This window comes from Lichenostomus cassidix, chromosome 3 (assembly GCF_008360975.1).
Source record: "Lichenostomus cassidix isolate B80296 chromosome 3, HeHo_3.0, whole genome shotgun sequence".
Classification (NCBI taxonomy): Eukaryota; Metazoa; Chordata; class Aves; order Passeriformes; family Meliphagidae; genus Lichenostomus; species Lichenostomus cassidix.
Window position 1 is genome coordinate 68,023,346 of NC_139483.1, and position 22,314 is coordinate 68,045,659.

The 22,314-nt window shown below is 37.8% G+C and overlaps 1 protein-coding gene across 1 annotated transcript in view; it reads right to left on the reverse strand.

The window, feature by feature from the left end:
• The window catches only part of AFG1L (AFG1 like ATPase), a 56,764-nt gene extending 37,016 nt beyond the window's left edge, over window positions 1-19,748 (reverse strand). Inside the window, exons 1-5 of the mRNA XM_085056209.1 lie at window positions 19,620-19,748; window positions 12,454-12,677; window positions 5,965-6,016; window positions 5,246-5,347; window positions 4,398-4,528 (exon numbers count right to left, since the gene is read on the reverse strand). Of these exons, the coding sequence (XP_084912335.1) occupies window positions 4,398-4,528; window positions 5,246-5,347; window positions 5,965-6,016; window positions 12,454-12,677; window positions 19,620-19,707 (597 nt within the window). The 5' untranslated portion in view covers window positions 19,708-19,748. The remainder of the gene's footprint in view (window positions 1-4,397; window positions 4,529-5,245; window positions 5,348-5,964; window positions 6,017-12,453; window positions 12,678-19,619) is intronic.
• Window positions 19,749-22,314: the final 2,566 nt, after the last annotated feature.

Sequence of the window (22,314 nt, forward strand, 5' to 3'; positions counted from 1 at the left end):
TTATGAAGATTTTCTGAAAAAACAGAAATTTGTATTTTACAGGAGTTCACCACCTTAACACATAAACCACCTTTATGATTGTTACACTTGATTCTTCTGCAGTCCCTAGGGTTATTATAAAGACACTTGTTGCACTTTGACTTGCCAAAACTGACCCCAGTTCTGAGGAAATAAACCAGTGGTGGCATGTTGGGAATTATCCATATCCATTACACAAGAGATTGACAGATTGTTGTACTTTTACCACCTTAGATGTGGATGCTGTAATAGTAATACAGGTGCAGAAAGATTTTAATCAGTATAATTTTTTCTTCTACTCCACTCCCTTCCATCCCCATCATTCTCCCATTTCTAAGTGACTTTTCTGGGCAGAAAAAAAAAAGATCATTCTACACTAGACACAGTAAAAGACTTAGGTTACATTTTGGCAAGTAGTTTCAAAACAATAATGTTCTTAATGCACCACATATAAACACTAGTTTCCTTCTTCCAAAGATTTCTTCCATTTTCTTCTAGGAATACCTTAATAGGGATTTTTTTTTCCTTTTTAAAAACCAAACTTTTACACAATCTGTAACACACCCCTTAGATTTGCACATCTCTGCTCTCTATGATCTGATACTAATGTAGCAATTCACTATTGTACTACACCTTTAATATACCTGCTTGTGTTTCACTTATCAATATTTTATTCCTTCTGGATACTAAAATTTACTAACTTCTCCCATTCCTAAAAATACAAGACACACAAGGAATCACTATAGATGTGCATCTTAAGGGTAACATAATTTCTTGTACCACAAAGCCCACCTAAAAGCCAAGTTTTAAAAATCTATTATAGAAGTAATTTTGTCACAAACCTTTTTATTTAATAGTCCTACAAAGCATGCTACATTTAGAAATCAGGGAATGAAAGAATATTAATGCTTACAATAAACAAAACAGTAACATTCTCTTATTAATGAGATCTGTTATTTGATGCAGAATTCTGAGCTCCATTACAAAAAAAGGAAAAGAAAAATACAAAGCAAAAAAAAACCCAAAACAAAACCAAAAACAAACAACCAAAAACACCCCAAAAAACCAAACAACAACAACAAAAAAAAAAACCCAACAAAACGCTCTTGAAAGTTCTGTCAAAAAGCAAGAGCCATTTTGAGGACCAGGATGCAAATATGAGCTCTTTTTATCTAATAGACTTCAGGGAAAAACAAAAAAAATTTCTACAAGGTAAAGCAGGTAGAAGACAGTAACTAAAGGATTTTAAGTTCTCATGGTTTTAACTGTATCCAGCATTTATTGCAACTGATAATAAAATGAAAGACTCCAAATTACCAATAAGGAGAGCCTGCTAGGGGAGAGAATGGAGAAATTTCATTAGCATTTAAGAGAAAAAAGAAAAAAAGGAAAGACACTAGACTAATAGTTAATTTACATGTGTAAGTGCCTGAGACTCAGTCAGCCACTGATTGGTACAGTTCCACGTAATGAATGACAAACATAAGCATGTATTATCAGCAATTAGTATTAGCACAAAAATAAGAGCCTAATTTTTATTAGAGGCTTTTAATAGAATGCAGGTTAGTAAAAACTCCCTAAATTGTTAGCTCACTTTTGTAGTCCCAATGGTACCATTGGTATCCTAAGACTAACACTGCATAATCACTCAGCTTCCCAATAAAGAGGGACTCTGTTTTCATTATCAATACTAATATAGGCTACAGTCCTGTGCCAAAATTAGAGCTTCTAATTACCTGTGTATAGTTATTTGGTCACTACTATCCAACTCTGTGTTCTGAAACATCATAATTACAAATGTCTTAATTTTAGGGTTTTTCTTCAAAATTAAGACATTTTTAGAATGGCTTAAGACTTTTGTGATTTAAAAAAAAATAGTATTTCCAGTAAACTGTATGACTAAGATCAGTAAGACAGAGCAATGCTTTAATAACCTGACAGCCTGGGGCTCAGGCAAATGCTGACAAAATCCTACTTCAAAATGGACAAACACAGAAGCAGAGTGCCATCACTGAGGTCCTAGCCATCACACAGTATTTCCACAAAGACACATTAAAACAGTATTTTTTTTTTTTTAATACAACACTTCGGAATACAGAAAATTACTTCTAAAAGAAGTACTGAAATATTTTTCTGCATCAGTCAATTGTCCACTTGGTTAACAGTTCTCTTGGCTTTGCAGGAAGATTCACTTTGGAATACTTCTGTTTTGCTTTAGCCCATTGCCAATGAGGAAAACGCAACCTCAGCAATGCTTTTGTCTTCTGAAGTTCTGCAATTGGTTTCCTCTGAAATATGAGCATTAACAATATGTTTTGCTGTCCCTGTTTACAATATTGCTCATTCCTGTCTCTCTTCTTAAAATAAATAATAATTTCAACTTATTCTCTTTTTTTTTTTGTTCAGCAGGCATCTGAAAGCAACTTGAAGCATTTAAAGCAAATCTCAATAGTTTTCTGATGTTGCCTAAATACGCAATTACTTTGCCAAAGCAACCCCACTTTTCATCTGTCAAAACAGAGAAATGCTTTGTCCACAAGTCAGAGCAGTGTATGTTCTGAGCCTGCAGCTCTTTCCAGTTTCCTTTTAATCTAGCAGCTCTTTAAATATGAGTAAATCAGATGCAGTGAAGTAGAGCCATGATCTCCACTGCAGGAATGAGCTGCAAACACCCTGAATTAAACACGGCTCCTTATTATTAATGTTAATTGTGTCACCATGTGAGCTGCTCTCCCAGTCACTGCACTACTTTATGATTATTTAAGCAGAAGGGTTTCCTATCTCAAATTCAGTGCCTTCTGCAAGATTTCAGAAAGCTGGAACTCCTGTATAACAGGCAAAACCTGTGAGGAGTTTCATGTTAGAGAAAATCAGTCAAGAAATCCAGCCATTCAGAAAGCCACGAATTTGGAAAATTAGTACACCCAGAACAATTAGATTTTAAAAATTCACATATTAATGCAAAGTCTTGGAAACACATTTTAAAATATAGTTCTTGTATTAATTTCCCAACTGTGACAGTCCAACAAAACCAGGTGATTTTTACAACTGAAGTCATTGGTGTACCTCAAGCAAGTCAGCAGGGGGAGCAGGCAATCAACTTGGGAACAAAAAATACCATCGTCTCTCCCTTTAAAATGTGGAAACATGACAGACAGTCTGGAAACACTGCAACACTGCAAAATGAAAGCAGTGAGCATTTATACAGAAAAGCAGGTATTTACACTAATTTATGGTACAGCCTCTTTCTACCATTTGAGCTTTTAATGCTATGACTGTTAACACTTCCCTCTCCAAACTTTCCCATTTCTTCACCGTGTAAGTACAATTGTCTCTGTATTTAGATTTTACGCTCAAGTTTCAGAAGCCCAGCATAATCACATTCACTAGACAGAGCACAAATTAAATGACCAAAGAGCAGCAACTGCAAAGACCCCACACATTCTGAAACCACAGCTCAAAGGACCACCCCTGCTTGAAAAATGCAAGAGAAACTTAAAATAAGAAAAAATATCACTTGACCAAAATTCCTTTCATGGGAGCCAACCATAAACCAGTTATTTCCTCAGGTGTGCAGGTTTGCAAAATAATAGCTAGGAGATATAAACTGCTCCATCCATTTCAGAAATTTATTAATTTAAGGCCATACCAGACAATTTACAGTTAAGAGATTATTTTACTACTGGTGATTCAAGAACTAATATAGATCTGTTCTTATCTTGCTCTGCATTTTCTCTCTGAATTTAAAAAATCCTCAGCTGGTTAAAGCTGTCAAATACCTCTAGCTTTTTTATTAAATATTTTCATAAAGAATTTTACATTTAAGTTTGTGACATGCCCTTAAAACAAAACTCACAAGCTGTGTAAAACAAATGAAACAATCAAGTTAGCTTGGGCAAAGATCATTTTATAAGCTTATTATTAATGTTCACATTTAATTCAATAGAAGTCTCTTAAAAATCTTAATCACATTGAGAGTATTTGTTGCATTACATGAACTACAGCAAAGATCAGTGGCAAGCAAGTATCAGGTGGCACTGTACAGTCTCAGCACAGGATGATGGTCCCTGCCCTGAAGTATTCATGAGCCTCTAGACAAATTCTAATACCTCCTTGTATGATCAGTGACTGGACTGGTAAACAAGAGCACTGTAAGGGGACTTAGATTGCCAACTTGCATCTTATCTACTGTGGAAAAAAAACCACCAAACCCCACCATCTTCTAAACTGCGAAGTGACTTCTACTCCTCAACTTCCACAGTTCACTACTGGCCAGTGATTCAAATACTGTATTAGCAGTAACAAGTATTATATTTTGATAGCAGCAGTAATTTTATGAAGTTTCCCTTGAAGTGAAGGAGTAATCTCTGACTTCTTACCTGAAACTCATCAAAACACAGGAGAGCAGCCTCTTTGCTTATTTCCTCTGCCACTGGTGCAATTGGGTCATATGACTTGGCCATAAATCCTGCTTTTCTCTTTGGCAAGTTCTGCTTCAGGCGATGTATTCCTTAGATGATAAAACAGAAAAGAAAAAATATATCTTATTTATTTTTTTAACATAGGAAGAACAAAATTATTTAGCTAATAAATAAAAAGTAAACTGGTCCAGTAAAAATAAGAAAACTTCAAACTTAATCCAGTTTCAAGAGGGTAAAACACTTTTCAACCACCTCCACAGAACAGTTAAAAGCTCACAGATTTTGCGATTTGTATTCTGTTTAAAAATACATAAAACAAAAATCAAAAACCTCTTGAATGCTATGCTTAATTACTGACAATTTTACTAAGTTAGTCAACCAGAATAGCTTCCATTATCCCTGGCATTTATATCTGATTTAGTTATTGCTTATTCAAAATATAGACTGAGTTTAACCTTTACATTTTCAGTTTTAGCAACTGCCTTCTTCAGATTTCATGTGAGCTAACTAGTACCTGGAAAACATTCAGTTAACAACTTCATTCTAAACAATACACTCGAGTTATACATACAATCAGGTAAACATATTTTTCTTTCAGAAAAGATACTTGAGAAATAATATGTAATTAATATCTATGCTGGTATGCCAGACAATGCTAAAATGCTTTAATTTTTCTCTCAATTTTTTACTTTTCTCTATGCTTAAATATTTAAATAAAATTAGAGTGATAAATATGAATATGAGACAGACTTTCTAATAATACTGTATTTCACAAAATTCTTGACAATACCTGTGTCTGCACTTACTCTGGTGTACATCCAACATGAAGCCATGAAAATGAACTCTCTTTTTCCTTTCTACTTGTAAGTGAGAATAGAACATGTCCATCACCATTGTCTTTCCTGTGCCTTCAAATAAGAACAATAAAAAACACTCAACAGGTAGTTAATTTAAGAGCAGTATGTACTGATTACAGTAATGACTGTTTGTTAGCTTGGCACTAATGAAACTGTAATTTTCCACAGAGTACGTACAAGACCAGACTGCTGTGAGGAACAGTTATGTTTTCTGTTCAAAAACTTGGAACAACTGCATTTTTATTATTTTGTTTTAAAATTTTGATTCACACAGAGATGGCCCAAAGGTTGCACAAATTATTCCCCACACATCCATAAAACATGTTAGTATTTCCTTTGGAAAGCAAGTATGTTTTCATGCTGCATTATTGCAATTAGAATTTATGAATTCTCTCCCACAATTACTTCACAAATTCTTAAATTGCATTCTTAAATATTAGTGAATGGGTAGTGCTGAAAACAACTACACAAGAGTAATGTGGCCCAATCAGACTGCTTCCAGCATTCAGAGGGTAATTACATTAAATAACATCACAGTGTGGAAGAAAATGAATCCTGTAAAATTCATTAAACCAATAAAGCTACATAAACACAAAGCTTTTCGACACTTCAGAATTTGAACAGACATGCATTTAGAGAAAATTCCACTGGATGCAAATGAAACTTACCAACATCTCCATAGACATAAAGACCTCTTGGGGGTTTGGTTTTGGCAAAGAGCTGCAATTCAAGAGAAAAAGAGTAAATATAGATATGGGGTAAAATATAAACAAGCACGTGGCTGTGGTAAAGTAAGAAAGTAGCTACACTTAACTACAACAGTAGCACTGGGTAGCAAAGTGCAACCTTGAATAAATCATTAGCTCAGAATTGATAAGTAATGTTATCATTGCATTTGTGCAAATTCTGTATAAGAAGCGAAACACACATGCAAGGCTTGGGATTTGGGTTTTTTCAGATCATTGTGAAAATATCCCCATTCCCAGTGCTAGCACACATGCCTTTTCATCAGAACACATAAAATGATTTAATGTTTCCAAATCCACCATCATCAAAAAAATCCTTTTCCCCATTAAGCCATTTGAGCAAAAAGGATATAAAGTTAAGCAGTATTGTACTATTCACAGATATATGCACTAAACACCTGTTAGAGAAGGTCTGTTAAAGAGATAAACTATAAGGATTTAGAAAATCAGTACTGAAAAGCCCGTCCTTTTATGTCCTCTTTCTCTCAGCTTTGAATATTAAACACAGAATCATCTATGGTTTAAACATTATTAAAATCAATGGAGTAACAGTAAAAATATGTACCTATATACATATGCATATGTCTGCATATGTAAAAACATATAAAAATATCTTTTCAAAGTATGCCTTTTATTAACCATTTTTTCAAGTGAGTTAGTTTTATCTGGAATGAATACTGCTTAAAAATTTTAAATTTCTTAGTATTATTCAGGGCATATATTATGACACCTGATGGCTTATTCTATTTTACTCAAGTATATATTTTCATGGAAAAATTTCCAGTAATGCCAAGACTTTCGATTTGAAACAGTTCTCCTTCTCTTTCCCTCAGTATTGTGCATAGCCACTTCCAAGTATAATTCTAAAAAGAAAGAGTTTCTAAAAAACTGGAGATCTTAACAAATTCAATCAAATCCATGAAACTGAATTGACATCCACAAAAAACACTGCAGAAGAGTATTCGCTTATTTTAAAGTGCTCCACTTTCAGAGCTCTATGAGCTGAGCCAACACAGAGGAAAATTAAAATTGCAACCCCGTGGTCTCATTTGGAGCTGGGTAATTGCTAAACAACTTGAATCTAAAGCACTTTTTCAAAATACAGTGCCATGTTAAAGAAATAGAGGAGTCAATACAAAACACTAATTAAATATGAAAGAAAATGCATAACCAAAAAGTAGAAGGGTAATATCTCGAGTCTATACTACCAGCTCACTCAGAAAATATGCAAGCATGGCTCTTACATAAGAGCCCCTTTTAGATTTAATTTATATCTCTATTAATAGGGTAATCAAAAATTTGTATGATCAGTCTGTGGCTGGAAAGGGTTTCAGATGTTTGGAAACTATTCCATTAATTGACAAGGCTGCAACTATTTGCTAGTACTTTGAAAGCATTTTAAGACAATTTATTAGTTGAATATTTTTCAGTGTGTACTTTTTAAGAGCTTGCACTCAATAAAACTATTGATGCTCAAAGTTACAGGGGAAAAGGGGAAACGGAAAAAAAACCAAATGATAGACTTTCAAACTAATTTCTTTGGGTTTAATTTTATATTAACAACAACAATTTTAACAATATAAAAGACCATTACATTCAATTTATTACATAGGAAGGCTGTATCAATGTGATTTGCAGTTTCACAAGGAACGGCACAAAGCTAGAAAAACAAACCAATGTGTAGAGTACAGCTTTACCTGGTTTTGCCAAGGATATATAACAAGAATAAATATTAATGCCTACATTTTTAGACCAATTTTTTCATTGTAAAGTTTTTAATAATTATATTTAACTATCTTAATGTTTGTCTCATTAGGCATACTTATTTCTAGATAACATGTTACAGAAAAAGGGGTTTTGACTAAAGGAAATAAATATAATGGCTTGGGCTCTGTAAAAGTCTAAATCAACTTTTGTTTGATTTAAAAAATTAAATTAATTTCCCTTTGAAGACAGCAATTTTTGAGCAATATCTGATTGCTAAAAAGGATGGATACTGTGGCAGATCCAAACATATTTGCTGCAGCTGATTGTCTCCAAAACCAAATCAAATGTCAGAAAACCTCTTGTCCTCTTTCAGTAACTAAAGAAGTTTGTAGGAAATATTTTACATATACTTCTGACAAATACAACACTATTGACAGCTTTAGGACAATGACTTCCTCATTCTTGTCAGATATTATATAACTCTAAGAATTTGTTTTTATATTCTTGGGTTGTTTTGGTTTGGTTTTTTGCTTAACACAGATTTTATTTCAAAAAATTAGAACTTGATCAGTAGATTTTTAATACTGAAAACTCAGACATCCTACCCGTCTCAAGTATTTTGCATGATCATAAAAATTTCTTTTTTTTTTTTTTTTAATTGTCCTAATGCATCTTCAGAAGTCTGGAAGTTATCTAAGAAAAAGCACAACTTCCACTAGGATTGCTGAGAAAATCCCATCAATGTTCTTGATTCAATTTTAAGCACAGCAAGCAGTCAGGAAAGTCAATGATTCGTGGGAGCAAAGAAAGCAGAAGACTGATCTTGGTTCTATTCAAACACACTCTGCAAGAAGGAGGGGGGAAATCTAATGCAGAAGAACCTCCAGTCACCCTAAAATAAGGACAGTCCACTTTATTTCAGGCAAGAAAGGGAGTAAAGTAGTAAATGTAGGAAGACAAACTAAATTAATGAGCTTCTCCTTGCTCATTTCCATATTATCCTGAGGTACATTTGGGGTGTCAGTATAATAATGTTCCATTTGTTGACAATATGTTTTCTTTTGCAACAGTGGTAAGAATTAAGGATGTTAAAGTTAACATTTAAAAGGTAATAACCCAAAGATATTAAGTGAAGCACAAAATTTGAGTTTCAAGGGGAGAATATCTTTAGTAATGTGCTTATTCTGGGGAAACCTTCACTAAGATGTTGATTACAACCTTTAGAAGGTGTCTTCCCACCTTCTCCCATGCTCAGACACCAGAAGCAAGGAACTCATTTCCTGTGAACATTTGCACCCTGACTGGAAAAACTTTTAAGTGAAAATGCATGTCAGTACTAGGATGGTTAATTAAAATATGCGAAATTCAAGAGACAAATCTCCCAATAGCAGATTTTTTTTAAACACTAACAAAACTGCCTCTTTCTCCCACTCTTTCAGGCCTCCTTTTTGGCTGCTGTTGTAGCTGAAGACATTTTCAAGGTCTTGAATGGTGTTTACTATTGTTCATACCTCTTTTCAAAACATGACCTCACTTATAATTGAGCTTATTTCAAGTCATTAGTACAGCAACTCAACAACTCTTAAGATGTCCCAATTGGTATTATTTTGAAAAGCTGGAGATCTGAAATGTCTATGCAAACTCTTACAGCCTTGAACTTCAATTCAGAGGGTTTCAAAATATCTCAACATACAAGGCCATGCTTTCACCATGTTGAAGATCAAAGTCCTTGTTCATATTTGAGGAGTAATTTTGAAAAAACAGAAGCCTACTTGGTTGGCAGCAAGACTAATTGTTTTTCCCCTGAGATTCATTCTAAGCTGATGCCCCAAAAAACCTACAATATAACAAAATAGAGAGTTTTGTTACCATGAAGAAAAAGGCTGGTGTCATGGTGTGTCTGCTTGTGTGTGCCCCCAGACTACTCATTTCAGAAAGGTTTGGCCTATGAGGTAATACAAGTGTTTTGGACAAAAAACTGAAAGGCTTCTATTGTATCTGATATAAATATTTGCTCCCTAATCCTAATTTTACCGTATTTTAGCAAATAAAACTATTTAGATAAAAAGTGACAAAATAAGAACAAAACTAAACCAAAGCAGACCATTCTTGTAATGGTTCAGAAGTGCAGGAAGTTTCTATTTCTGGAATAACAGCTATTTTGGAAGAGGCTTCTACAATTCCATCACAGAAGAAATCAGGCAATAAAATAAGGAACATCAGACTCAGAAGAGGCTGATAGAGAGATGCTTCTCTTCCACCACCCCTTTTTCTTCACTGTATCCTCTCAACCACACTGTCTTCAATGACTGAGCCAGGAAAAACAAGCTCACTTAAAATGCCAAGCACCACTTTTTTTTTTTATTTTGAAAAAGCTACTAGTAGATTAATTTCTACTCAATACAGAGATTTTATACTCAACTGGGCTATTCAACTTGCTAGAAACCTCCTGAAAAAGCAAGAAGTCAACCTACAAAATAGGAAGGATAACTGATAAAAGTATTTTATTTTTTAAATAAATCCTTAATTAATTTTAAATACATCAATTTGTTTCATTTACATCTATTAAGACCTCACTAAGTACAAAACAGAAAGCAAATCCAATTGTTTTATCACAACAACATGAGTGTATTCAAAGTTACAAAGTACCCAACCTCCATGAGAGGAGAGTGCCTACGAGCTATTCACAAACACAGGATTTACCTGTGCCCTTCATCATTAGTATTTCCTAGAGAAGCCTTCTACTGGGTGCATGAACAGATTTCACCCATAAACCTACACAAATCCTATTCAACCCATGCCAACTCCAGACAGCAGTACTCATCACCACGTCTTCTTGGCATGAAAAGCCTTAGTTCTAATTGAACCAAGTCTGCAGCAGCATCACTACGCTGGAAGTCCATAAGACAAAACCAAGTCTTTTGCTTTCTTAGGGAACTCCTCAACAGATGCAAACATCTGGTAAGCATATGATTTTACCAACTACCTAGTCACATTTGTGACTTATTCTGGAGAAACCTTAATTAAGATGTTGATTACAACTTTGCTGAGGTGAAATCTAGCCTGCACTAGAATTTAAACTATACTGTTTGGCTTCATTTTATCTCAAAAGGAGCTCTGTTTCAACTGGCAAATTACCTGCTCAAGGACAGCAGAAGAGAAACAAAGCTGTTGTGACTTCTTCACCATGAGTCATGAATTATTTCCCATTCAGGTTTCTTAAGCTCTTAGGTGCTTAGTCTGCTTCCTTCCATCAGGAGGCAGGACGACATTTACAGCATTTCCACTCAAGCATATGACTAGCAAATACATGATCTCAGCTACATATCCAAGTTTAAGGCATTCAGGGGATGTTGAAAGCAGAGTGACAGGCAGGTGTGTGTCCCAATGCTCTGCACCCTGCTACTCTTTTGTCTATTTGAAACAGACCCATTTACAAGCATAATACTTGTTCTCTTCTCTACTTTTTCACACCTTGAAGCTAATACCCATCACGAGAGCCTTAGAATGGTTAACTTGTCATTTGGTGCCCGAAGACCAGAGGACAACTTGCCATTTAAAGGCACTTGAGCCCTCTAGTGCAGGCAGGGAAAGTGCAGATGAGACAGCAATGTATATTTTGCCATGCTTTTTCCCCAGCCCTATAGTTTTATTATCAGACTTAGTCAAACACCCTACCACTGTTGTTTCCCCTGACCATATCTTACAACTGTGCTGACTGGAATATGTTCATCAAGTGCAAAAGAAGCACATTCACTGGGTATTCAGCTTTTGTGCACATCTATGATTGCCCAGTATTTGGCAAGGAACAAATGTCTTATCTGCTTTGCTGGGTGCTACACTTGGTTTTCTGGGACATAAACTCAAATCTACAAAACAAGAGGCAGGGAAAGCTGAGTAGGGAATTCCCACACCAATTCTAGTTGCCTCCCATGAGAATGTCCCACACCAGTGCTATCAATATTTGCAGGTGCAAGGCCACCAGAGCAGCAATCTGAGAATAACAGCATGAAAACAAGACATGGAAAATACTGTCACACAAAGTCTGGAAAACATTGTGTCAACAGCTTCAGGGAAAAGTTACAAAGATGCAACAGCAAGCTAACAGCACTACTGACACTAAGGCACTATGATTGTTAGGGCACTGTGCAACAGGGATATTTAGTAAATCCTTTGAAAAGAAATTGTGATGCCCCCAAAACCACAAGGGTGCAGATTATACCTATGCCTTCTTTCCTTACCTCACCTGGAAAATAGCAACACGGAAAAGAATTGTTTTTAAAAGTCATGTTTTGTTGATAAATGTTATAATGTGGAATTATTTATGGAATAGTGCTCAGTTTATTTAATGCAAACACACATGTATAATACCAGTGCTTGAGAATTAAAACCTGGTTTAGACCCCTTCCTCCTATAGCCAAATGGCAAAGGCAGGCAGTGGACATAATTGATTTAGATTTTCTTACAGAATCAGATTTTCTAACAGAATTATTTCAATAATATTTAATTTGTTTACTTCTAGAGCGCTGCTGGATTTTACAAACCAAAAAAGAGAGGAGAGACTGAAACATGAAGAATGATCTGTCTGGAAAGACAAATTTGCAAAAGTAAGATTTGTCCTCTTGACGGAAATTTATGCATTTTAAGCACATTCTTATGAGCAAATATAAATGCAAAAAACATTTTTATCATTATAAACCTCACCTTTGAAAGCACATTTTTTGAATCAATGCTGTAGCCTTTAAGGCTCTCATGCAACTTCTGCAGGTGCTGCACAACTCTTCTTTGCTGCTCATCATTCTTCAGCTCTTCCTGCTTAATCAGAAACTCATAATGTTCTAAAGGTCCATTGCAAACCAGTAAGGCTCTGGCATGAGCATCAGAAGGAGTACCAATGCCTGTCTTCTCATCTGCCTGAGCTGTGTAGGCTGTAAAAATAAAAGTAGCCAATTAATAGAGAAGTTTTGAAAACCATCTACTCTTTAACAACACACATTCCTAACAGTTTACACAAACATATACATGCATGACTTACCTATACAACCACTGGTAACCCCTTAATTTTTCATTAAATCCATTTCTAACTTTACTTCAGCAGCACGTTTTAACATTCTTTTTTTTTTTATTAACAAGCACACACTCTAAGAAGTCCAGCTAGAGAGTTGACAAGATTTGGATGAGCTGTTGCAAGGGAAGTTTCGACCATTTTTTTTCCAAAGTGGGTTAAAACCATTTAAAAATTCCAAAGTGCATTTCTCCAAATAGATAATCCTTTATGTAAAACCTCAGAAAGTATTTCAAAGTCAACAAACAAGAGACCAAAGCAGGAGTTCTGTAAGGAAGTTGAAAGACTCAAACACCACACTAAGCAAGGCAATAGCTGGGAAGCCCTGCAATGCCACAGCCTGATCTGCTGGCATTATCTTCTACCTAGAAGATTCCAGGTAGGAATACTGACAGAAAAAAAAAATTATTAAAAAAAAAGAGTCAGAATTGCTAGACATAAAACAAGACATAACTAGGAAAGGAAAGAATGTACAAGATTACAAAGAAAGCTTGCCAAATGATTAAGATCAGAAATAATGGCACACATTGAAAAGATGTTAAATATCTTCTTTGTTTCCACTGTCATTTAACAGGTTAAGTATATTAAAGAAAAACATGATTTGTAGCAATGATAAAAGAAATAAATTTGAGTGTAGGAAAAATGTGTGTCAAAGACTACACAGTTAGGTATTTTTAACACTGTGAGCTCTAAGGAAATCCATTCCTAAATACTTTAGGTAAGTTTCCCAAGCAATACAATGGCTTTTAACAGCTTTCTTTGAGGTGTCACTGAAGGCAGGTAAGATTCAAAAACACTAGGAAAATGAGAAAAAAAAATTGTCTTTAAAAAGGAGAGAAAGGTAAATCCAGAAATTCAAAGGTCAACACAATTTCAGAACACCTGAAAACATTGGAACGACTACAAGATTTTTCTTTTTAATAAAGCTCTTAACAAAGTAACAGCAGAACAAATAAAAGGCAGTATCAGCTCCTCAGGAGCAATACAAGATCAACCAATTTTCCTCTCTGATCAGGCAACATGCTTAATGGGTAGAGGAAAAGCATGTTAATTGTAGTAACACTTTTGTCACATAGCATTGCCATCTATAAAGTAGGAAAGAAAGTTGCAAGTGAAAGTACTTTTGAGCAGGTACAAAACAGCCAGAAAAAGGATATGTAATGAATAATTATTTCAGTTAAACTAGGTGTATATCTGCAGCAGAGTTTCAGAGAGGGCTCAGGATCTCATCCTGGTGCAACCCTGAATTTCCATCCATGCCACAATACGGCAAAATAAAGTACAGGGACTGGGAGTGCAAATAATAGAAAACTAGGAGAGAGCTGCAGACACTCTGGAAGGCAAGTAAATTCTGAAAAACTGGGCAAATAATCTAATACAAATAGAATAGAATTCAACAGGGACAAAGCATGTTATTTAGAGGAAATAACTAATTCAGGAGATGGAATGATTCAGGAATGACCTAATTCAGGAATGACCAGCCAAAGAGTACCCCTGCAAGAAAGGATCCAAGGGTACACTGGATCACAAACTGACAATGAGACAATATTGTAACATTATTAGAGGAAAAAATAAACTAAAATAAAATACACACCAGTACTCCAAAAAGAGTACACATGGGAAAAAAAAACCCCTGTTCTATGCAATACTGGTATAGTCTGCCCTGGAAGACATTTTCCAATTTTCACATCATATGTTACAAGAAGTATGAACCAGATGGGAGAGCAAGTGGAGATTTTAAGGACTATTTTTTAAAATATGGGTCAAAATCCACAAATATGCCATAAAAGGAAGAAAAAGAGCTTTAAATAGTTATAAGAAAGATATAATATTAGAAAAGAGAAGGATAAAACTGAACTACTAGATCAAATCATGTTTATCTATTGCAAGTAACAGCTTCTCCATAAAGACAGTCACTGTTTATATCTGCAGCCAGCAACTGCACCAAATTCTCTTGTTCCTGAAGGAACTGAGTTGCTGCTTTAAATTAAGAGTAATTAACTCATCCCAATCTAAAGACATCACATAAAGAAAGCTGAGTTCCAAGTCTGTTACTGCAAAAATTTGAGTAAAACTTGTAGAGAAGAAAAACATATAGCTGTCTCCAGATACATACAGGGTACTGAGAAAATGAAAGGAAACAGTATTTATACACATATCTTAATAACTGTAACTAAGGCAAGTGAAATAAATTAATAGTCTAGAAGCTGCAAAACTTACAAAGGTGTGGGGTGAATCTTAAAAATAAGTTTGATGAAAATCTGTCAGGAACAGGGCAGCAAAACCTGACCTGCCTCTAAAGGGAAGGGGAAAAGGCATATATCACACTGTTATAGAATAGCTTGGGTTGGAAGGGAGCTGAAGTATCACCTAGATCCAACACTCCTGCCATGGGCAGGGACACCTTCCACTAGACCAGGCTGCTCAGATCTCTCAAAATTTTTTCATCTTGTTTTCCACCATTCCACTCCCAAATAAAGTCAACTCAGTCCTGTGATCCATACCTCTGAACTATCTGTGCCTTTGCAATATGCAGAAGCTGACAGCTCCAAGATCTCCAGTGTGTCACCTTATACCTATAAATCCAGGAATTCCTACTACTTACCACAGGATCAAAGGGGAAAAATAAAATAAGCTAATTTAGGGGTTAAGGAAGGGTTTGTGGCTCACGATGTTCCTGGCCATGGACAAAGCACACCAGTAGGACTGCTCAGAAGCATGGGGTTAGTCTCAGATTACATGTACTCACATCTAACCATTCTGGCAGTGGAAGAAACACTCTGTCATTAACAGGTGACAGAGATGGAGACTATGCCCAAGTGGCCACAGTGGGTGTCCTGGCACAAATCACTCACTGTTCTCCTAAAATAGTACTGAACACTGGCATTTCAATATGATGAGGGTACACTGTAGTACGCTACCAGGAGACACCCAATAACTGGTTAAGTGATAACCTCACACCTGTAGCTGCAAAACAAAGGCAGATGCTACTGAAGAACACGTGGGGATTTTAGAGATAAGTCAACAGAAAGCAGCTATACAAGTGATAAATTATTCTGGGACAGAAAAAAATAATGTGCACCTTCCATTCTAACCTGCGTTTTGTGGAACAGATTGCAAAATCAATCACTCAACTACAGGAATCACCCGTGATTTGGTGCACTAATTGCAGTCCTACAGCCCTCTTCTCCACATTGCAAAATAAGGGTTTTCATCTATCTCTTACTGTTTCACTATCTAATCTTTGTATTACAGAAACTGCTACTCAATTTTTATTAGCTCCCTTCTGATGTTTCTAAGTGTCACATACAGAAAAAGCATCTTCTTCACCTATGTGGTGTTCTAAATACAGCTATAGAAAAGCACAGCATCAGTTCATTGTTCACTTAATTTTACACACAACAGTGTAAAACTGGACATATGATTGTCCACAACCTATCTTTCCTACATGCAGGGTGTGGAACAACGTTGGATGTTACCACATTTAACCTGACATTCTCTGCTTCTTTAGATTTGACACCAAGGTGCACCTTTTTCTAAAATTCTTGTTCCCAAAACATACATATATGAGTATAACCTTGCTTTATTTACACCCTAAAATTAGCTCTTTGCATTTGCCTTTCTGCTTGCCCATTCAAGGATCACAGACACAGCTGCAGTGAAGACCTACTGTGATATATCAAAAAAAGGAAAGAAATCAAAGGGGAAAATCTCATCAAGACAAATAGAACTTATTTTAAAAAAATGCCAATCTGTAATTAAGAAAAATTTCTTTCAAGTGGGGGACTTAAGACATATTCAGAAAACTGACATTAATTTACCACTGCAAAGATAATTGCCTACCTAAAAATAAAAAAAGTGTTCTTAAGTCCAGGGACTTCCTGCTCTGGAAAAGAGCAGCAAATTGGAAAACTGATCAGTGTGTTGTTGAGTTTTTCTACTGCCATGTAAAACTGATGTCTGAGATGACACAGAAAAAGGCATGCAAATTTCAATGACACAGCTTATGAAAGCTGCAGGCACTAGAGTTATTTATGCAAGAAGACAAACCTAAATGGAAGTTGGGTTGTGGCATATCAAAACTGATCCTGATGACAGCAGCCAAGAGGTTAAGAGCACAGAAAGGTAACCAAGATAAGAGACAGAGAATTAACATTTTCCTCCTTCCACTTTGCTATATGGTTAATTACTGATGTCTTAAAAATAAACAATATTTCCAACCAGTAGCTGTGCAGGAACTGCATCTTACCACTACACAAGAATTGTGGTTACAACTACACAAAAATTAAGTATCCTAAAACCACTCAACTGCCACCTTTGCTGACAGTCATAATCAAGAAGCTGGAATAGCTTCTGATAAATCAGTGTTAATGCAAGGTACAAGGATCACATCTGTTTCATTTCTGCTCTGCCAGCACAATCTGCCTTAAGAGGTTTTCACAAACACTAGAATTTGTGTAAGGAGAGGAAAAAGAAATTAAGAGAAACCAACTTTTAAAAACCATCATGTTTTCAATAATCCAAGATGAAGTTCAGAATATTAGTTTGGGTCACAATGAAGCCAAACTGCTTCAAACCTTGAAACTCTTAGTGTAAAGCTGCTAAAACTGCCTATGAAACACAACTGCCGTGACAGAAAAAGAGGACTTGGAAGTCAGAGGACACTTTCATCAACAGACAGATGGTGGTATTAGAGACCTTCCTAAACTCAAGATTAAGCTGGTAACAGAACTGCTGCAGTCTTTCCTTCTTGGATGACACCACAGTGAGGAGGAAGGGCAACGGTACAGTCTTGTAGCTCCAAAGGTTATTTTCCTGCATGAAAAAAGTAGCAAAGGTAGCAAAAGATCAGAAAGGAATTTTTTTAATGCTAGTACCTGTAAACAATAATAATATCCTCTTGTCTCATCTTTTATAAAGTATATATGGAGGCTTTGCAGAATCAGTCTCAAACAGGTAAATTGCCCCATGATGTACATAGATTTGGATAAATTACACACGTGTTAAAGTTAAGCACATGAATAAACCTAAATACTTGTCGTATAAGCTTCTTAGGAAAGAGATCATGTGCTGGGTATAAAGTTTAAAATACATTTATAGTCCTATAATAAACAACTGCTCCTTTCAAAATATTGTACAATGATTAACGACAAGAATGTAAAAGGAGGTAATCTGAAAAAATTATTTACTTTCCAGTACTTAACAGAAAGCTTAAAAAATCAGAATCAAACCAACAGTATTGGGGGGGGGCATACACACATTAAGTTATCTGCACAAATTGAAAGTTTTGGCCAATATCATGTAAAATTCATAAAAGCCCCACACTTGCTGAAATTAGTAGTTTGAACCAGAAGAAGCAGTTTGGAGCTGACATAAGGACAAGGACTTGCACTTTTGTCTCATTAGATGCCCTTAGATGAATCACTGAAGGCTAAAGCATTCCTGCAGGCCATTCTTTAGGGCAGCATATGGAACCGTATTTAATCTTCTAGAGAAACATGAGTTGGAACTAGAATCCTGCTTTTTGCACACATGCCTGATACATTATTCTGAAAGAAGATTACTTGCATTTTTTCCATGCACACCCCACTTATCAACCTGACCTACAGATGAAAGTAGGGAAAGACAAGAGAAGTGTATCAGTGAAATTGGAACTTTACACAGGTACCACTTGTCAAGTCTTTTAACTAAGGAAAAGGTACAAAACTGTGGCAAGCAAATCACAAAAACAAATAAAATACTATAAACCAGTGCTCAGCAAACAAAGATTATAAATAAATTCAGTGAAGGCTGCCCATCCCTGCAGTTTGATGTCCTCAAACAACACACACAAGGACTACCTTCTCTTTAACATGGAAGCTGAAAAACTGTGAAAGCTACTGGATTTGCTCTGACAACTTTTTCTAAATGCTAATATGTTGGTTATAAAAAACAAACTATATAGAGTTCAAATGTTTGCCCAATATCAAATAAAACACACACAACTATAGTACTAATTGCAGTGCTTATCTCTTTTCCTTAGGATGCATAAATACTGTACAATCACAACATAATCTATGGATATGAACATTTATCAGTCCTGTGACCCACCTGTCACCAGCTGAATTCTCACACTTTTGCCAGACTGGCAGAGGACGAAGAGCTCTCACTAAAGAAAAGAGACCTCTGCTCCTAACCTAATCCTCGAGTTAACAAAACCCCTTAAATTTTTGCACTGGACTGCCTTTCAAAGCAAGGCTGTGAAGACAGAGCACAGCTGTGGTTCGCTATACACCGCAGGGTCCTTAAGGGAAAAGACTCCCTCAGACACCCCAGAGACCGGCCAAAGCGCTGGCAGCCACCGGAGCACCCGCCGAGTGCATCCAAGGCTTTAACCAGGCACCGCACCGAAGCCCTGTTTCCCAGGGGGAAAGTGGCACCACAAACTCGGGAAGCCACGGCCCCGTTCGCGGGGCCCACAGGGGACCGGGGCCGACTCCCGGCGCCACCCCGCCAGGCGGGTTCCCTCCGGGGCTGCGTCGCGAACAAGCCCAGGCCGGGGAATGCGAGGACACCGGGAGGTCATGGAAGAGCGGCAGGGAGTGCGGGTGTCCCGGCGGTTGCCGTCTGCCCCTCCCGGCACCGTCACCCACCTCCCCTCGGCCGGGGACAGACCCGCAGCACGACGGGGAGGGGAGAGATGCACCTGAGACCGCTCCTCGGCGCTCTCCCCGTGCGGTGCCCACTCCCCCCCGTGCGGTGCCCCGGCAGCCTGTCGCCAGCCCGTGCCCGGCGAGCCCCGGAGATCCGTGGCGGCGGCACTGACCTCTGCGCGGCGGGAGCGGGCGGGCGCAGCGCCCCAGAGCTCGCAGCAGGCAGCGCGCAGCAGCCAAGGGCGACACGAGCGCTGCCATCTTCCCGGCCCCGCCGCGGCGCGGGGCGCGCTGGGAAATGGAGTCCTGCGGAGTCCCAGACGAGCCGCTCCCGCCTGGGTCACAGAATCACAGGCTCCATTAGATCGGGAAAAACCTCTGAAATCATCGAGTCCAACCTATCACCTAACACCACTACGTCAACTAGACCATGGCACTAAGTGCCACGTCCAGTCTTTCTTAAAAACCTCCAGGGACGGTGACTCCACTGTCTCGCTGGGCAATACATTCCAGAATCTCATCACCCTTTCTGTGAAGAAATTCCTCCTGATGTCCTGAACCTCCCCTGGTGCAGCTTGAGGTTGTGTCTTCCCATCCTGTCACTTGTTGCCTGGGAGAAGAGACCAACACTCATCTCATTACAGCCTCCTTTCAGTGGTTGTAGAGAGCAATAACATCACCCCTGAACCTCCTTTTCTCCAGGCTAAGCAACCACACATCCCTCAGCAGCTCCTCACAGGACTTGTGCTCCAGACCCTTCACCAGCTCCATTGCCCTTCTCTGAACACACTGTGGCACCTCAATGTCCTTCCTTTAGTGAAGGGCCCAGTATTGAACACAGGATTCAAGGTGTGGCACCACCAGTGCCAGGTACAGGGGGACAATCACTGCCCTGGTCCTGCTGGCCACACGATTGCTGACACAGGCCAGCATGCCACTGTCCTTGGCCACCTGGACACACACTGGGTCATGTCCAGCTGCTGTTGACCAGCACTCCCCAGGTCCTTTGCTGGTCCCAGGCTCCTTCCCCCTCTCTTTGCCCTCCAAACTGTGCCACAGGCAGTGGAGCAGCCCCTGGGGAGCCCACCTGCCTGCTTGCCCAGGGCTGCACTCCCCACACAGCCGCTCCAGACACTCGGTACAAATCCACTTTCCAGACCCACCTGAAGCTGCACACAACACCTCACTGCCCTACCCATGCACTCCAGTTTCTAAACAACTTTGTCCACCTCAACATGAGAAAGAGCTTCTTTACACTGAGGGTGGCAGAGCACTGGAACAGGCTGCCCAGCGAGGTCATATCCCTCTCCAGAGATATTCAAAACCCACCTAGATGCATTCCTGTGTCACCTGCTCTAGGTGACCCTGCCATGGACTAGGTGATCTCCAGAGGTCCCTTCCAACCTTCACTGTTCTGTGACTCTGCAATTTGTGTCTTGCTGCACCATGCCTGTATTGGGTGCCACAGCTGTCATCAGGGAGTTTTGGCAACTGAATATGCATTTGTTGATAATTTCTATCTTGTGCTATTTGCTTTTATCTCTAAAAACATGGAGCATAAAATACTAAGGGCAGATATTTGTAAAATATTAAGGACAAATATCCCTGGCCAGAGTTACAACCTATTCACACATCAGCAGTATCAATCTTCTGTCTATCAGTATCACTTTTATGCCTATGAACATATGGTTAAAATGCAACCAGATATGTTAACATAAAAGCAGATTTCTCTGAAGATAATGCAAATCCTAGAGGCTGATTTAGTCTTGGTGTTTGCTTAGCACACAGTAAACCTTGTCTTTGTTATCAGTTCATATGGGATCCCATATGGGATTCCTGAGAACTCCTTGGGAGAATGTTGACCACCTTCCTCTTTTGATAGGTACCTGACTGCCTTATCCAAGCACCTCCACTGCAACTACAAAGTTCTTTTGACAGAAAGGCACAATGCAAAAAGCTTGCACTCCAAGGGACAGACACTGGCACTCAGGAATCACTAACCATAACACTCACACGTTCATTGGCCCGCATGTCATTCCCACCAGAAATGCACCCAGAGGTCAGGACGGGGCTTCAGGAGATGTTGCTTGCAGAGTGCATTGTGCAAGAAATGGATAACAAAGTGTCTGTTCCTGGTAAAGCACAAAGGAAGTGCTTAAACTGACTTTTGATTTTGCAACATCAGAATTCCTATATCTTCTTCTAGCATTAAATTTCTGTGCAACATGAGAAAGCGAGCAAGTTGTTTTCATAGACTACCAATGAACTTTTTTTTTACAAAAGTATTGGAAAATGTTGCTTTAGTGAACTACAGAACAGCTTGCAAACAAAAGTTATTATATTCAGAATAGTATTGCTAATTCTAAAAATAATGTTTATGATCTTGAAAATATTAGCAGTGATTGAAGTTACACTCTAACATGTTCAGCTGTTCAAAATACGTAGTTGCTCCAGACATATCTTCAGCGCTATATACCTAATTAAGTAGTGAATTAAAGTGCCTATTTATCACATCCTAAAAGAGCTGTTTTCAGTGCATTTTCTTTCGTCTTTCCTTTATTGGGCATTTATTGGTTTTGACTCATTCCAGCATATTATAGCTATCAACACCTGTGCCCATTTAGGAATGAATTCCAGTACAAATCACAGTGAATTGAATAGACATCTCAAAGATGCATCACAATTGTTGCAATATATTTAGAAACTCAAACAAGGAAACAAACAAATTCTGTAAAAGTGATTTAAATAACAAATAAGTTATCTTTATAAACAGCTTATCTCCTTGAGAACAAAGAATAAACAAGGCAACAAGAGCTGGGTTTTCTTCCATTATTAACTCAGATCACAATATGAATGGGTGAAATGTCA